The 15,090-nt window shown below is 40.3% G+C and overlaps 1 protein-coding gene across 1 annotated transcript in view; it reads left to right on the top strand.

The window, feature by feature from the left end:
- The window catches only part of LOC126108545 (proteasome subunit beta type-6-like), a 40,773-nt gene extending 26,598 nt beyond the window's left edge, over positions 1-14,175 (top strand). The window contains exon 5 of the mRNA XM_049913832.1: positions 13,934-14,175. Within this exon, the coding sequence (XP_049769789.1) occupies positions 13,934-14,061 (128 nt within the window). The 3' untranslated portion in view covers positions 14,062-14,175. The remainder of the gene's footprint in view (positions 1-13,933) is intronic.
- The last annotated feature ends 915 nt before the right edge of the window (positions 14,176-15,090 follow it).

Here is a 15,090-nt window from a genome sequence, read left to right as displayed (position 1 = left end):
CTGTTGGTGGTTGCCGTTAGCTGTAGTCTATATCTTAGGAGAAACAGTAGTCAGTATGGGTTGAATGCACTGACAACATGCATGCATTGTGTGGTATTTGCTCTGTAGAGCATTTTAGATTACAAGATTGGTATGTGGGCGAGCATTATCCTGTTGGAATGCTGTTCACGAATGACAGTACAACACCAGTCAGGGTGCGTAGCATCATGACGAGAGTGCTCCTGCTGTCATAAGAAATGGCATACCGAAGTGGAGGTCTAGTGCACCTAGGCTGCAGACAGCTCGGTTGTAGGTGCTCACAGTGGCCGCCACATAACTAACACTCGGCCATCCCTGGCACCGCGGTAGAACTGGCTTTCATAAGAATCCAACCAAAATAAATATTTGGTTTCTTTTACACAGTTGCTTAACGGTTCAAATAAGACTTGAATCTCATTTCAAATGGAAAGCTCACTCACACAATTATACTCGGTGGTGCCTTCAATCTGCCATCGATATGTTGGTGAAAATACATGGGTGATGGGGATAAAATGTAATCCAAAATTGTACTAGCCGTTGCCGAGGCTGGGTGGCGCGTGTGGGGAGAGCCTCCGTTCAGCGACACAGTAGAGGGTGACTTATGTATGGAGTGGGTGGAGCTTTCTCCTGCTGATGGTCACGTGGCCCCAGCAGTCTCTTCGCCACCAGTAGCTTTCCTTCCCTGGCTGTGCCGTGGGAAGAATGTCGGGCTGAGCAACGAGCAGAGAGGTACTCCCCCCCCCGATACTTGGTTTGTAGCTGCCAACTGTTACAGATTGAAACTTCCTGGCAGATTAAAACTGTGTGCCCGACCGAGACTTGAACTCGGGACCTCTGCCTTTCGCGGACAATTGCTCTACCGTCTGAGCTACCCAAGCACGACTCGTACCCGGTACTCACAGCTTTACTTCTGCCAGTATCTCGTCTCCTACCTTCCAAACTTTACAGAAGCTCTCAGTAGCTCAGATGGTAGAGCACTTGCCCGCGAAAGGCACAGGTCCCGAGTTCGAGTCTCGGCCGGGCACACAGTTTTAATCTGCCAGGAAGTTTCATATCAGCGCACACTCCGCTGCAGAGTGAAAATCTCATTCTATTACAGATTATCACATTCATTTCAAAGTTAAGGAGAGGTAATAAAAAATTACAGAAGTTGACATAATTAGTTCAATGTTTTATAGATTGTAATGGTTTCTTTGCAGAGTAAATGTAGTAAACCTGTCTACAAATGATGCAAAAGTGTAGTGTGATAGCCAGCTAGTGGTGAAACTAAGAAAATTGGTTGACACGTCATCCTCGTGCAGATGTTGTAACAGACTGTGAATCTGCGTGCGACTACTAAGCGGTGATAATGTGCACATGCATCCAGAACGTAGTTCACTGATTGTTACATAAGAGAACAAAAATTATGTAATAAATAACAAAAACAGTTACTTAATAGAGAGTCCCAAGTTCTCTGAAATTTTTAATTCGAATGAGTGACTCTACAAAAAATCGGGCCCTTTAGAGTTTCACACAGTATTTCCAGTGATCAGGGTATTTCCGTCTAGTGGGCATGCATGGAAATACGCCAGGATTCCATTGTGTGCATTGTGTGTAGACCACTGATATTTTCGGTAATTTTTACATTGTGTTCGGTGGTAATATTTGTCCATTTAGAATTCAAAAACAATGTGTTAGCAGCTAAGGAAAGATTTAGTCGTTTGTTAAAAATGCGAGGAATTGGACTCCTGTTTCTTCAGCAGCCGTTAAGTGTCCCTAAAGAAAAGCATGACAAAAAAAATAATGCAAAGTTAAACAGTGTGAAAGATATACCAACTGAAAGTGAGATAAATGCTGCACAGACTTTGGACAGTAATATTGTGGAACACCAAAGTGTAATGGCAGTGTAATGAAGAAATATGGAGCTGGACAGAAATTTCGGAAACAGTATACCTAAGAATGGCCATGTTTGATAAAAATCAAAGAAATCAGACCGACGTGTGTTTTGTACAGCATTTTCATGAGACATTTCTATAAAGCATGCCAGTCATGATGATTACTGTGTTCTGTCTAAAAGTACATGTTGGCCTATAAACGTTAAGTCTTCAAATGCGTCACTGTCATTTGGAACATAACCTGACGGGGAAGACTTTGTCACCAATGCTGAAATGCTTTCTAGTTCATTTATTGTTGTGGCCTGCCAATTTCCAATGTATATCATACTCCACAACTGTTCAAAAAAGTTTCCTGATCCAGATTGCTAAAAAATACAGTTGTGGAAGAACTAAAACAAATGCAGTTCTAAATTCTTTGTCATCGGGAACATAGAATGATGTAGTATAATACTTACAAGAAAATAAACCCCTTTCCTCTTGCAACCGATGGCAGCACAGGCATTAAAGATGTGAAACTGTATCCAATTGTTGTTACTTTGATGTTAAACGGGGAAAGATGCAGTCTACAATACTATTGTTGCTGGAGTAAAGTTTAAATACTGGAGAAGGAATTTTTAATCTCTTGAGTAGCGAACTGCTAATAAAATGAATTCCCTGGTGAAGCAGGTGATAATACAGATATAATGGTGGTGGGACAAATGAAAGAAGTCGACCTTTTTTTTAAAAAAAAAAGTCCAACCACACATAAGAATTCAGTCTTATTCCTGCCACCTGCTTCATTTAGCTTCACGAAAAGATGCTGAAGAATTTCTAATGGACAAGTTCAAAAAAACAATCTAATTTCAAACTTTGTCAAATATACATGGCGCTAAAACCAATAAGATACTGAAGTCATTTTGTTCAGGATAACACTCTTGCTTCAATCAATAGAAACAATAATAGAACAGTGGCACCGCTTTCAAAATTTTTCAATGAGGAAGCTTAAAAAAAATGTAAAAAACCCTCACTTATCTAGAGTGCGCCCTATTCTAAATGAGCCAGTAACTGAGCTATATTTTCTTTTCTGGTGCAATACCCTTCTGCGTTTTACCTGAACAAATGCATTCCTTCAGAGAGAAGAGCCAGTAATTCAGACTTCATAGCATGCTAAATAACTTATTTACAGATATGATTGTGAGATTTATGAATCTTTCTGTAGTACTGGCTTATAGTAGTAAGCTGGAATTGAAATTAAAACAAAACAAAAAAATATCACAAACGTGATGAAGATACTGTCACTGGTGTAGACACTAGAAGCTACGTTCATCATACCAACGAAAATAATCAATTATTGACAATATACAATATAATGTAAATGGATAGATAAAAAAATCTACTCACCAAGTGGTGGCAGGAGGAAAAGGAGTACCTCGACGACTAATTATCCAATGTACCGTATTTACTCGAATCTAAGCCGCACTTTTTTTCTGGTTTTTGTAATCCAAAAAACCGCCTGTGGCTTAGAATCAAGTGCAAAGTAAGTGGAAGTTCTGAAAAATGTTGGTAGGTGCCGCCACAACTAACTTCTGCCGTCGAATATATGTAGTGCTACACAGGCATGCTTTGCAGGCACAAAGATAAATACTGGTGCCAAAACCTCTGTGTCAGTAAATAATTTTTTTTAAAAAAAAAAGGTGCAAGACGAGCTTTTTTTCTCCGCCCCGAGTTTCGACCACTGCATTTTCATACATTATCCAACGAAGTAAATACAAATTCCGTATTGTTCATCTTCGAATGTAGCAGCCTTTCAGTGTACTACGAAAATCCGACTGGCAGGACTGTTTGGGATGTTTGTCAATATGACCAACTCTATGTTCCTGTGAGAAGAGATGGTTGCTAATAGGAACTTTTATGAATTGCGAATCACATGCAGTATTCTCTTAAACGTAAGAATAATACAAATATAAACATTTTGCCATGTATTCTTTCGTGTTTGCTGCTATCTCATTTAAATCCTATCTGCCAAGTAACCTACGAAACTAGTGTGAGACAGCAGCAAATGCAGAAGAATATACGTATCATGTCATGTTTATATTCGTATTATTCTTATGCCTAATAGTGATACAATCAGAAATGAAGCACGGCAATTAACTAGATTTTTAAATCTAAGGTGACTAATTTCTGTGCAGAATGTAATGTACAAAAGAGGCGTCTGCAAAGATTTTCAAACGGAGAAAAATTTTAGATAAACTCGTTCAGAACATCTATCATACGCAGTCTATTATTTGGTTCTTGTTGATCATTAGAAAAGAAAGCAGCAGTGTAAGTAACAACAAATAGCAGTCTCTTGCCATTGTTTCGCTAATGAGACGATTCCTCCCTCTTTTTTTTATTGGAAGCGGCGGTAGCGCGCACAAAAGCAAGCCATGCCGTGAGCGGCGACAGGTCGTAAACACTTACAGAATGCGACAAACAATGCATAACACAGTACAATAATGCATTTTCAGCCTAGAGTGACGTAAACACCTATAACAAAGAGATCGGCACTGACCAGATCAAAGAAAAATAAGCAACAGATTCAAACCAGACGAAGCACGCCTGACGCATAGCAGTGGCTGCCTGGTAAAGCTTAACTGCTAAGCATATGACTCGAACCAAACTACTGTAGCTGTATCGTCATATATTCTACCTAAATTCTCTCTCATATTACAATAGACCAACTTTGTTTCGATTTGGAGGTGCGGCTTAAAACTTTTCTCTCCCCTTGAATTTCAAGTCTCAAATTTCAGGTGCAGCTTAGATTCGAGTGCGGCTTAGATTCGAGTAAATACGGTAGTAGCTACTTGCCACTTTTCGGCACTGGTGTTTGATGCCCAGATGTGGCTTTCTTATCTTCGCCCACTTCAGCAAAGGGGGTACACTTCCCACAACAGAACCTAGCACTGGGGTCTCAATTGCAGTTTGACTAAAATGTCTGCTCTGAACCCCAACTTTTCCCACTGTCGCCTGTCGACAGGGAGCGTGGCGTACACCCCGACCTTGTACCTGTGTCAATTCGGCATTTGGACTGAGGACTAATATATTCGTTTCATCCTGTGGTGTTCGCCACCAGTTCCTGGCTGTCCTCGACGCATTTCCAGGTTAGGAAGTGGTACACACAGACTTCTCAACGGTCGGAGGACGGACAGGTTTTGCGTGCACACAGGTGCAACACACAGTGAACTTTGAATGGATGCAGTGTCTTCACTGGTGAGTTGGAAGCCATCAAATGAGCACTTAGTCGTGCTCGCTTTTGCACCGGCGAGATGCTTTCGATCTGCTGCAATTCCTTGAGCAGCTTTCAGGCTATAGACCAGTGCTACCCTCATCACCCATTATTCTTCTTCTGTAAAGCTATACGGTCGGTCACCTTTGTTTCGACCCCTGGACGTGTCGAGATCACGGGAAGCGAACGTGCCGACTGCTCGGCAAAGTCGGCTATCGGGATGGCAATTTTGAAATGGGGTCCCAGAAATGGAGCCTCAGTCAACTCTACACTGTCAGTTGTCCGGAAGTCGGAGTGTTTTGCCCTGGGCTCCCCAAACAGAGGGCAGTAAAGGAGACCACAGCTTCGCTCTTCTCGCAGGGAACCCACTGTCCTCTGTCGGCTACGCATCGGCCACACTCGGCTAACCCGGGGCCACGTTCTCCGACGTGAGGACCCTGCTTACTGCCGATGCGGGGCCCGTCTAACGGTGGCAGACACCCTACTAGATTGCCCAAATTTGGCCGCTTTGTGGCAATCTCTCGACCTTCTCCGATACGCTACTTGCGGGCACTTCAGCCTCGTCGACTGCCCGAGGGGTCGGAGGGGCACCCCTCGCCTGCCCTGACCTGCTGATCCCGTGGTGGCCCGGCCTGGCTCCTACCCCTCCCACCTTTTTATTCCCCTTGTGCTTTTATGTTTGCTATTTTTAATCTTTTATTTTTTCTAAGGTTTTATCATCTTGTCTGTGTTGCTCATTTCCTTTTGGGTAACGAATGGTAAAGTGCCTCATCCACAATGTACCGTGCTCTGAGGATCTCCAGCTGCATTCTTGGCAGAAGAGCTTGCCTGCCTTACTTCCCCCCCCCCCCCTCCCCCTCCCTTCACCCCCCTCTGTCCCTTCCTACTTCTCGATTTTCTCTCCGTCTTATTGTATCTTGCTTACAGTCGTGCTTCCCAGGATTTGCCTTTTGTAGGGACTGATGAGCTTGCAGTTTGGTACCTTTAACTCCATGACCAACAATTGGTTCAGGAGCCCACTCGGAGTGTAAATAATTGCAAAAACATACTTGACCTCTTACCGACAAATAATCCCAGGCAAATAGGGAGCGTCATGACATACAGGTTTTCTGTAGAGAGATTGAATACCATAACTTCCAAACACACCAAAAATAAACACACAATATATCTATTTCAAAAAGGCAGTTAAAATCACTTGATGCCTTTCTAAGAGACGGCCGCCATTCCTTCAGAACTGTGTAACTGTAGGGCCGATGTGGCTAAAATTCAATGAGAGAGATTGACAGCAATGTAGAAAGTTATATAAAAAAAAATGAGAGGGGGAACTGACCCCCCTCTCCCATGATATCTTATGAGCTGAAGAAACTACAATTATCCATTCGTAACTGTGGGTTCTTTTATTGCTCTGGGAGATGTCTGATCGAACTAAAATATGACACCATTAGTTCACTTTATTACAAAAACAATAGAAAGAGGTACTTTATACAATACATTCCCACAGAAATGAGTTAATATTGGCAGCTGTCCTTTAACAGTAAAGCATCACTTGATGATGCACACTGTTACAAATTGTTCCCTTGAAGTAAAAGTTTAACATGTACAAAATTGCAGCTTCACCTGAGACCATGGTGTACAAGCACCAGAAAATATGGGAAAACCCCGGGAATATTTTCATTCAGGAGAAAATTGAGAAATGCCCGAGAATTGTTTTAAGAATCTGGAAATTTTTTATGGACTCTGTTTTCAGTTAAATTTCTGTCATTTTGGCTGGTAAGAACTGATACTCTAACAAAGAATCTGACTGTGGCTGCTACTGCAGAATAAACAAACTAGAAAACAAAACATAAGATGCAAAGAAAGTGGGCCATATTCAGAAACAGAACACAGTGCACATACAAGTGTCTGCTGACAGCAAAATGAGTCAAAGTCTTTCATACGAAGACTCTTCAATAGTTCATAACAGCAGACTGCTTTTGTTGCGTGTGACGGCACCACTGTTATCGTTTTTAACATTTAGTGGGAACATACTGCAAATGGTGTTTTGAGAAGTGTTACTTTCAAAGTTAGTTTCCTTTTACACGAGATGAATTATGTTACATGTGAGAATGTGTGATGACTTTCTTAAATCGTGGAGCGTTCGACTCTTCTAAAACTTAACACTTTGAGAACCAGCCACGTAGAAAAATTTCAGACCCGGAAGACCGGCCATTTCTGCAATCATTTAAAATTTTACTGGCACATTTGCATTTGATATAACATAAAGGGTAACACATTCTAAAAAAGACCAATATTCGAGGTTAGTTTTTCATATTTATTTTAGTTCTTTCACAGATTACAAATTATGCAAAATGATGGCAAAAAGTATAATTATCCTTAAAACAAAAATGCTAGGTCTAGAGTAATTTCACATGTAATCGCCTTTTCTTTGAAAAAGTCAAATTGCTCAATGGAACATGTATTAAGCTAGATAAGCCTTGAAATGTTTGGTGCTCAGCAGTGAAATTTACAACTGTGCTTGTCAGAAATATTCAGCTGCTGAAATTTAAGCTGTGCTCTTAGGATCCTGTCAAACCAGACGCTCGGAAAAACAACAAAAAAATTTTGACGATCAGTATATGCGAAAGTTTAGCTTTTCTTGATGGAAAAATATCATCTACCAAAGAATACGTACCTAGCAAGAATATATATTACTGCTCCATATTTTCCCGAATTCGAAGTTCACTGCCAGAACATTTGGAGCACTACTATGGTCTGTTTCTGTATCATAGCATGGGCATCATACTTCTTATATTTAACTGTTCTGTGTTCCAAAACTACTGTGAATTCATATTTTTACTTTCGTAGTGCTTCCACACATTAAAGATATCTTCTTTTTCTTCGTCGTCTTCTTCTTCTTCTTCTGGGAGTGCTGGAAAGTTTTTCACCTGTGTATAAAACCTTTACCATTCTAAGGATTGATATCTTCTACAGTTCTGAGGGAAAATATATTGTCACTAAATACATAAAAATGTACTTTCTCCCGGAGTATAGTATATACTTTAAAAAATGCCCAGATTTTTCCAGAATATCCCAGATAAAAATACAATTTTTTTTCTTGTCCATGTATACACCCTGTGAGACTAGAATAGCACTGGTGTTCTAACCAGATGACGTCTACTGCTTCATCGGAGATCGTGAACTGTGCGGGGCTGTGAGAGAGGCCTGGCTTCGTTAGGGCTCCCCATTCATTGTTACAGAGTGCAGTGCCACATACCTAACCCCTGTGGTATTGATGCAAGTTGCCAACTTTGGTGTGGCACTGCGATCTTGGGACTATACCACAGTATACGAAGCAGGTCAGAACACTGTTGCAGAAGCGATAGAAAAGTATGTCAAATTTAAATGAACACAAAATTTCAAAGATTGGTGATATTTTACTGAAGCTCGAAATTTAGCCTAGATTTTAATGAAAGATGCTTTTTAATAGTGTCCACAATGGAAGTTTCAAAATCTGGCGGGAAATCCGGAGAGATTCCGGTTTTATGTAAAGTACATCGTTGGCGAGAGACAGTGATGCCTTCACTACGTGGTAGTGGTGGTAATGTTACTGGTGACAGTGGCACTAAAGGGGAGTTTTGCAATACTGTTTTTGCAAAATTCCTTCATCAAAGAAGCCAAAGTAAATATTCCAGAATTATGATACCAAACTACTGCAAATGTGAGCAACTGAGTAGTAGATATCCTCGGTGTAGCAAAGTGGCTAAATCACTTAATAAAGGCAAATTCTTGAGTCCATATTGTGTCCCAATTAGATTCCTTTCGTAGTATGCAGATATAATAGATCTCTATGTAGCTATCGCGTAAAACTTCTCATTAAATGAAAGAACCGTACCTGAAGACTGGAAAGTTGTACAGATTACATCATTGCTCAAGAAATAAAGTAGGAGTAATCCAATGTATTACAAAACTGTATCACTAACTTCGATTTGCGGCACGGTTTTGGAACGTATATTGTGTTTGAGTGAATGTTATGAATTACCTCTAGAAAAATGATCTATTGAAAAACTGTCAGCAGAGTTTCAGAAAATATCACTCTTGTGATACACAAGTAGCTGTTTGTACTCACAAAGTAGTGTGTCCCCTCGACAAGGGATCTCGAGTCGATTCTGTGTTTCTGGATTTTCAAATGGCTTTAAACACTGTTCCCCTCAAGAGGCATCTAACTAAATAGTGTGCCTGTGGACTACCACCTCAGTCGAGCCACTGGATTTGTGATTTCTTATTGGATAGGGCACAGTTTGTAGTAGTTGACACAGTCATAAAGTATAACCGAAGTGATATCTGGTGTTCCCCCAGGAAGTGTTCCGGATCTCTGCTGTTCCCGATCTGTGTGAAAGATTTTGGTGACAATCTAAGCAGCCATATTAGATTTTTTGCAGGTGATGCTGTCGTTTACTGTCTAGTAAAGTCACCAGAAGATCGAAGCTGATTGCAAAATGATTTGGACAAGATATTTGTGCGGTGTGACAAGTAGCAATTGACCCTGAATAATGAAGTGTCTGAGGTCATCCAACGAGTACTAAAAGGAGTCCTGCTAAATTTTGGTTGCAATATGTCGCACAAACCAAAAGGCCGTCAGTTCAGTTAAATACTTAGGAATTACAACTTAAATTGGAACAGTCACATAGAGAATGTAGTGGGAAAGGCAAACCAGCACCCTATTTTTACTCACAGAACGCTCAGAAGATGCAACAGGTGAGGGTGCCCGTACTATAGTTTGCAGGCAACGGTCGAGAGCTGCGCTGTGAAGTATCTTTAGTATTTGCAAGACAAATGGCGACTCTAAGTAGCCGTAAAAAAAGTTCAGATTCAGATCCTCTTCAAAACCTGCGCAATACTGACCTCTGAATCATTTTCTGTGTCGCTGTGTGGTACGGGCTCCTTGCGTATGGGATTGACAGAGGACAAAAAAGTTGAAAATAGGCAGCTCGTATTGTGTTGTCACGATATGCGATTTAGGGGGCAAATGTTAAACCGAAGGTGTTGCAGTGAGATCTTTTCGTGATATTTCAATCTCCGATGTTCGAATGTCAAAATATTTTGTCGAACCCACCTGCGTAGGGAGAAATGATCATTTTAGAATGCGCAGAATGATTAAAGTGTCCATTTTTCCCACTCACTGTTAGAGAGTGGGACTGCCGAGAAAGAATGTGAAAGTGTTTCGACGAATCCTCTGCCGGCCACTTTAGTGTGAATTCCAGAGTAGTTGCCTCGCTCTTAGACGAATACCCATCTGTGTGTGTTGTGACTGAATGTAGCAGTGGCAGTAGACAGGTGTACCTCCGGCTTTCAGGCTAATTCGTAATAGCAAAAGAGAAAGCATTGTATTTAATTTAAATGTGCCTAAACATGGAAAATAAATTGGAGAAAAGTCTCGGATTGCGTGTACATCAGCATCTTTATTGACATATGCATGCAGATAACGTTCAAGACTCACGTGTGGCTTATCTACTGCATAAGGTGAGAGGGATGCTACTCTCCTACTGCATTCGTACTCAGCCGTGTTGTTCTGTTGCATAAAAACAAAAAGTTCTGCACGATACTGATCCTGTGGGGAAAGTGGTGTGGGTAATTTGGTGCCCTTGAATAAAAATCTTTCCTTTTTAATCTCAGAAATCTTGTTCACGAGTAACAGAGTACCCAAGAACTGTATTACTGTGGATTGTCACTATGTTAGTCTGGCAGTACAGTCTGCAAAGCCAGAGAACACAGCAGATGTGAAGAGAGAATTTCGTTTTGTCTCAGCTATTCCTGTTACTCTATAGTATCTCTTTTCGTAGTCCCCCTCTGCCACACAAATTTTTTAAAACTTTCACTGTAATACTTGTGAGTAGATGTAGCACGTTGACAAAATCTTGGTTTTTGTACCACTGCAAAGGGACTATCTGAAGAAAGTCGAATCAGATCTGCTAAAGAACACTCTTCGATTCCTCAGTCGATAATTTGACACTAAACGGTGTTTTAATATTTTTGTCGATGATTCAGTACGGTGACTGTTCCCGTGTTCAGCACAGAAGACTAATTAGGATTGAAGATGCCTGAGGAGGTGGAGCAGGAAGAAGGGACTGTAAGCAGTCTTTCAATTTTTGTGAAGCGACATGACGATTGACGAGCTGATACTTTTTAATTTTTAAAATAATGAGAGAGTTGCTCACTGTAACTCCACTTCAGGAAAAGTGGCAGCACAGGAGCATAGAGTCTGCTTCAGACTGGAGATGACAGGACAGAGTGAGGACTAGAGATGGATTACAAGGAAGAGTAATGAAATGAATAGTGCAGTCGGGAACTGAGGAGGAAGACCGATAAGGGGAATAGACATTGGGCATCTGCCGGTTCACCCTTCAGTCAGTAAGTGTCCTTTATTCCCATCAGCCTGTTGTAAATATAACAACCTGTAATTTGTTGATCACATTCATCAGTGGAAGTTAATAGAATTGCTGTAAGGTTTTATGCATTCTAGAATAATGTAATTGACACAGTCTCTTATTGCTTTGCATGTATATTGACACTTGTAACTATGTGATGACTTGCTTCAGTAGCTCAACACAGACTTGAGATTTTTGGGAGGTGCAAAGTATACAGAGAATGTGTACAAGTATTTTATGGTTTTTGAAATTCCATATTTGTTTATAAAACTGAGGTTGAAAATTCACTGGAGCAGATGCACTATAGGTTTCAACAAAAACTTGGTTTAATTAAAATGTGGTTGGTTAAGCAAGTAAAAAAGAAATTGCAGAACTATTTTTATGCCTCTGCTGTGAAACAGATTTACAAGTAAAGTTGTCATATTTGGAATTAAGTGAATTTTCATAAATTCTTAGTGACTTAACTGAATAATGAAGGGTATCTTTAGGTCCAGAAAATTTAGTTTAATAAATGTGTAACATTAAATACTGGAATCTAACAAGTGCAGTGGCTCAATTGGCAAAAGGCAATTTGGATGTGACCAACTTGAAATTAAAGATAGCCTTTAAGTTAGTTTTCGGAAAACGGAAAAGGTTACTATAAAGAATGGTCCCAGAGCTTTAAGTGGCAGTGTCAACTCGTCAAAGCTCGAATAGCTCCCTTAAATTTCTCCATTAAAGGCTGTAGTCGTAATTTCAATTATCAGTTACTCTTCATTAACATGGTTTCCAGGAAAATTAAATATACCACTGTACTTGATGGATTGAAAACTACCACTTGAATAATAAATTAATGAGAAATATTTTACATACGGTATTTCAACAATTTAGAGTGCACGTAATGCAGGGTGTTTCAAAACTGTGGCAAAACTTCAGGAACATATTCCTCGTGTAACAGGTAGAAGAAAAAGTGTAGTAAACATGGACTCGAAAATGCATACCTTAAGTATATGAGCAGTTCTTTGTGAAACAAACCTCATTCACTGCAAGCACTTTCCTTACTATATTTTGAGAGTACGGACCAAAATAAGGAAAAAGGCCACTAAAGAGCATACCTTTAAGGGCTAAGAGTACTTGCCCATCTTTTGGTAGAAGAGATGTTTCACAGCAGCAAAGTAGTTCTCATACCTCTTGAAGTATGCATTTTAGAGCTCACATTTACTAGACTTCTTTTGTTCTTGTTGTATCAAGAATCCATTCTTGAAGTCGTGCAGTAGAGTTCAGAAACACTCAATATACACACAGTAAGTTTAGCCAGACAGTTGAAATATAAAGGAAGAATAGTTAGGTGTTCAATAGGCATGGTATAGCAGCATTCGGAATAGTGCCAACGTGCTATGCTTCAGGGTCTCTCTCCTATTTGGGTTGTAGTTCAGGATTTAGTTGGGTAACCTTTTGCCCCGCATTTTACCCACATTTTTTGCATGTGTGTCTGTATTCATTACTTCTTCAATAGTGCTTGTTACGTCCTCATTCTGGATAATTTAATTTTTCTTTTGAGCAGCCCTCAACTCTCCTCAACCACCTAATCTTTGCTGCTTGTATCTTGCTGTCATTTTTATTTTTATTTCCAGCTCTCACTTCTGTAGAATAGCGATGGCGTTCCAGAGCCTAGTAAAATTGTGCTTTCGTAGCTTTCCATGTTCTGCACATGACTGCTCTCTTTATTGTTCCACGTATTGGTCAAAGTTTATGCAGTTTTTGGGTGTACGATAACTGTAACTTTTGCTGGAGACCAGTTACTTAAAATGCCACTTGTTGAATTATTTTGTTAATTACAATTGTGGTCTGTATTGGGTATTTACTTTGTCATTTCATAATTTATGCATAATGTAATCAAAGTTTGATAGTATTCCTTACATACTTAGATTTGCCAATATACACCTAACTGGGGCTCACATTTAATTGCCTGGATTACTTATCTATCCACTGCAAGCAATAATGATATCGACAATTTTTTAAAGAAATTGTCAATATAAATGTTTTCCAGTAGGTGAAGAAGAACATGCCTGTCTCACTCCTTCACTGACTTTTTCATCTGTCCTTCACTATACCGTATTCATAATCATTTTTGTTTAACAGTATAAGCTGTCGATTGTTCTTCTCAGGAACGGTGTTTAATCACTGTCATTAGTTATTGCCCTAATTTATTTCAATCGAACTCCATTCAAAATCCGTAATAGCAGTGTAGGCTTAGAAATCAACTATTCTTTTTCTCAGAGTGGTTTTATTGCAAAAATATTGTCATTAACAAAGTTAGTTATTCAGTAAATAATGATATTCTAAATTTTTTTGCTTTTGTCACTTGTTCTGTTTGTGTCCCCCTGCAGCATTTTGCTTTTCTTTTGTCACAGCCCTGACACTGGCCATGATGCGAGACGGATCGAGTGGTGGCGTGGTGCGGCTGGCGGCCATCGGAGAGTCGGGCGTGGAGCGGCACACGGTGCTGGCCGGCGAGCTGCCGCGCTTCTACGAGGACTGAGGCGGCTCTACTGCGCTCTGCTCTCCCTTGTTGTACTGCAATCTGTGTACCGGAGTTTCCCGGGGCCTCGGGCTCCTATTGTGACAGTTGATCAATAAAGTTACTTTCCTCTCACCCAGTCTTACACAGCATTGAAGTGTACAACCCAAACTGTTGTCAGTTTACTGCTGTAGCAGGAATTTACTGTTGCTGTAGCCGTGAGCCTGTCAATTTCTGTAATATTTTTTGCCCCTGACGTAATTATTGAATTAAAACTGTTTTCAGAAGTTTAGACAGTGTGCGTACTCTGTTCGTCAAATTGATGATAAAGTAGGACAGAGTGCCAGTCCGTCATGGATTGCAGATTGTGCCTGTCGGAAACTCGAGTGCCTAATCTGATGCGAGTAATAAGAAGTGTCTCGGCACGTTCAGATTGGATGTACTTCTCATTCCTTACATTTGCCACGATATCGAGGATGTGCCAGGGGAACCTCACCGTAACTGCTGTACAGCTTTTCACACGGAGCATTGCAATTTCCCTCGGTGACTGATCCCCCAACTCTGAATGTACGTTAATCATTCTACACTCTTCGTATTTTCTGAATACAAAAATGGAAAATAATCAGTAATCCCATGTTTTGTTGTCTTAATGAGAGAATTAAAGAATGTTTGTAGAATCTAAAAACTGACTGCTTTACATTAAGTATCCGAACCACGTGCGACACTCGATGATACGTTACAAGAGATAATGCACACACTCGTGTATAATTGCAAAGAAATTTGGAGACCGGCAGGTAACGTACGTGCTGTGTTCACTCCCTCACTCGCTCTGCAGCATAACAAATTAAATAACTGATGATAGTAATTACTGTTGAGAAACTGAAACATTACAGAATTTTGACTGTTATGAAGAAAAGATTGGATGTTTGGTAATGAAGTAATTATTTTTAGCCACTTTTGATGTATTTACAACATATTGTTGGTTGTTCCTTTTGATGGGAAGGTGAAAGATGTATGCCTTAGTGTGTGTGTGTGTGTGTGTGTGTGTGT

Source organism: Schistocerca cancellata, chromosome 11 (assembly GCF_023864275.1).
Source record: "Schistocerca cancellata isolate TAMUIC-IGC-003103 chromosome 11, iqSchCanc2.1, whole genome shotgun sequence".
NCBI classification, from domain to species: domain Eukaryota; kingdom Metazoa; phylum Arthropoda; class Insecta; order Orthoptera; family Acrididae; genus Schistocerca; species Schistocerca cancellata.
The sequence above is the reverse complement of the archived record's forward strand: the minus strand, read 5'-3'. Positions and strand labels throughout refer to the sequence as shown.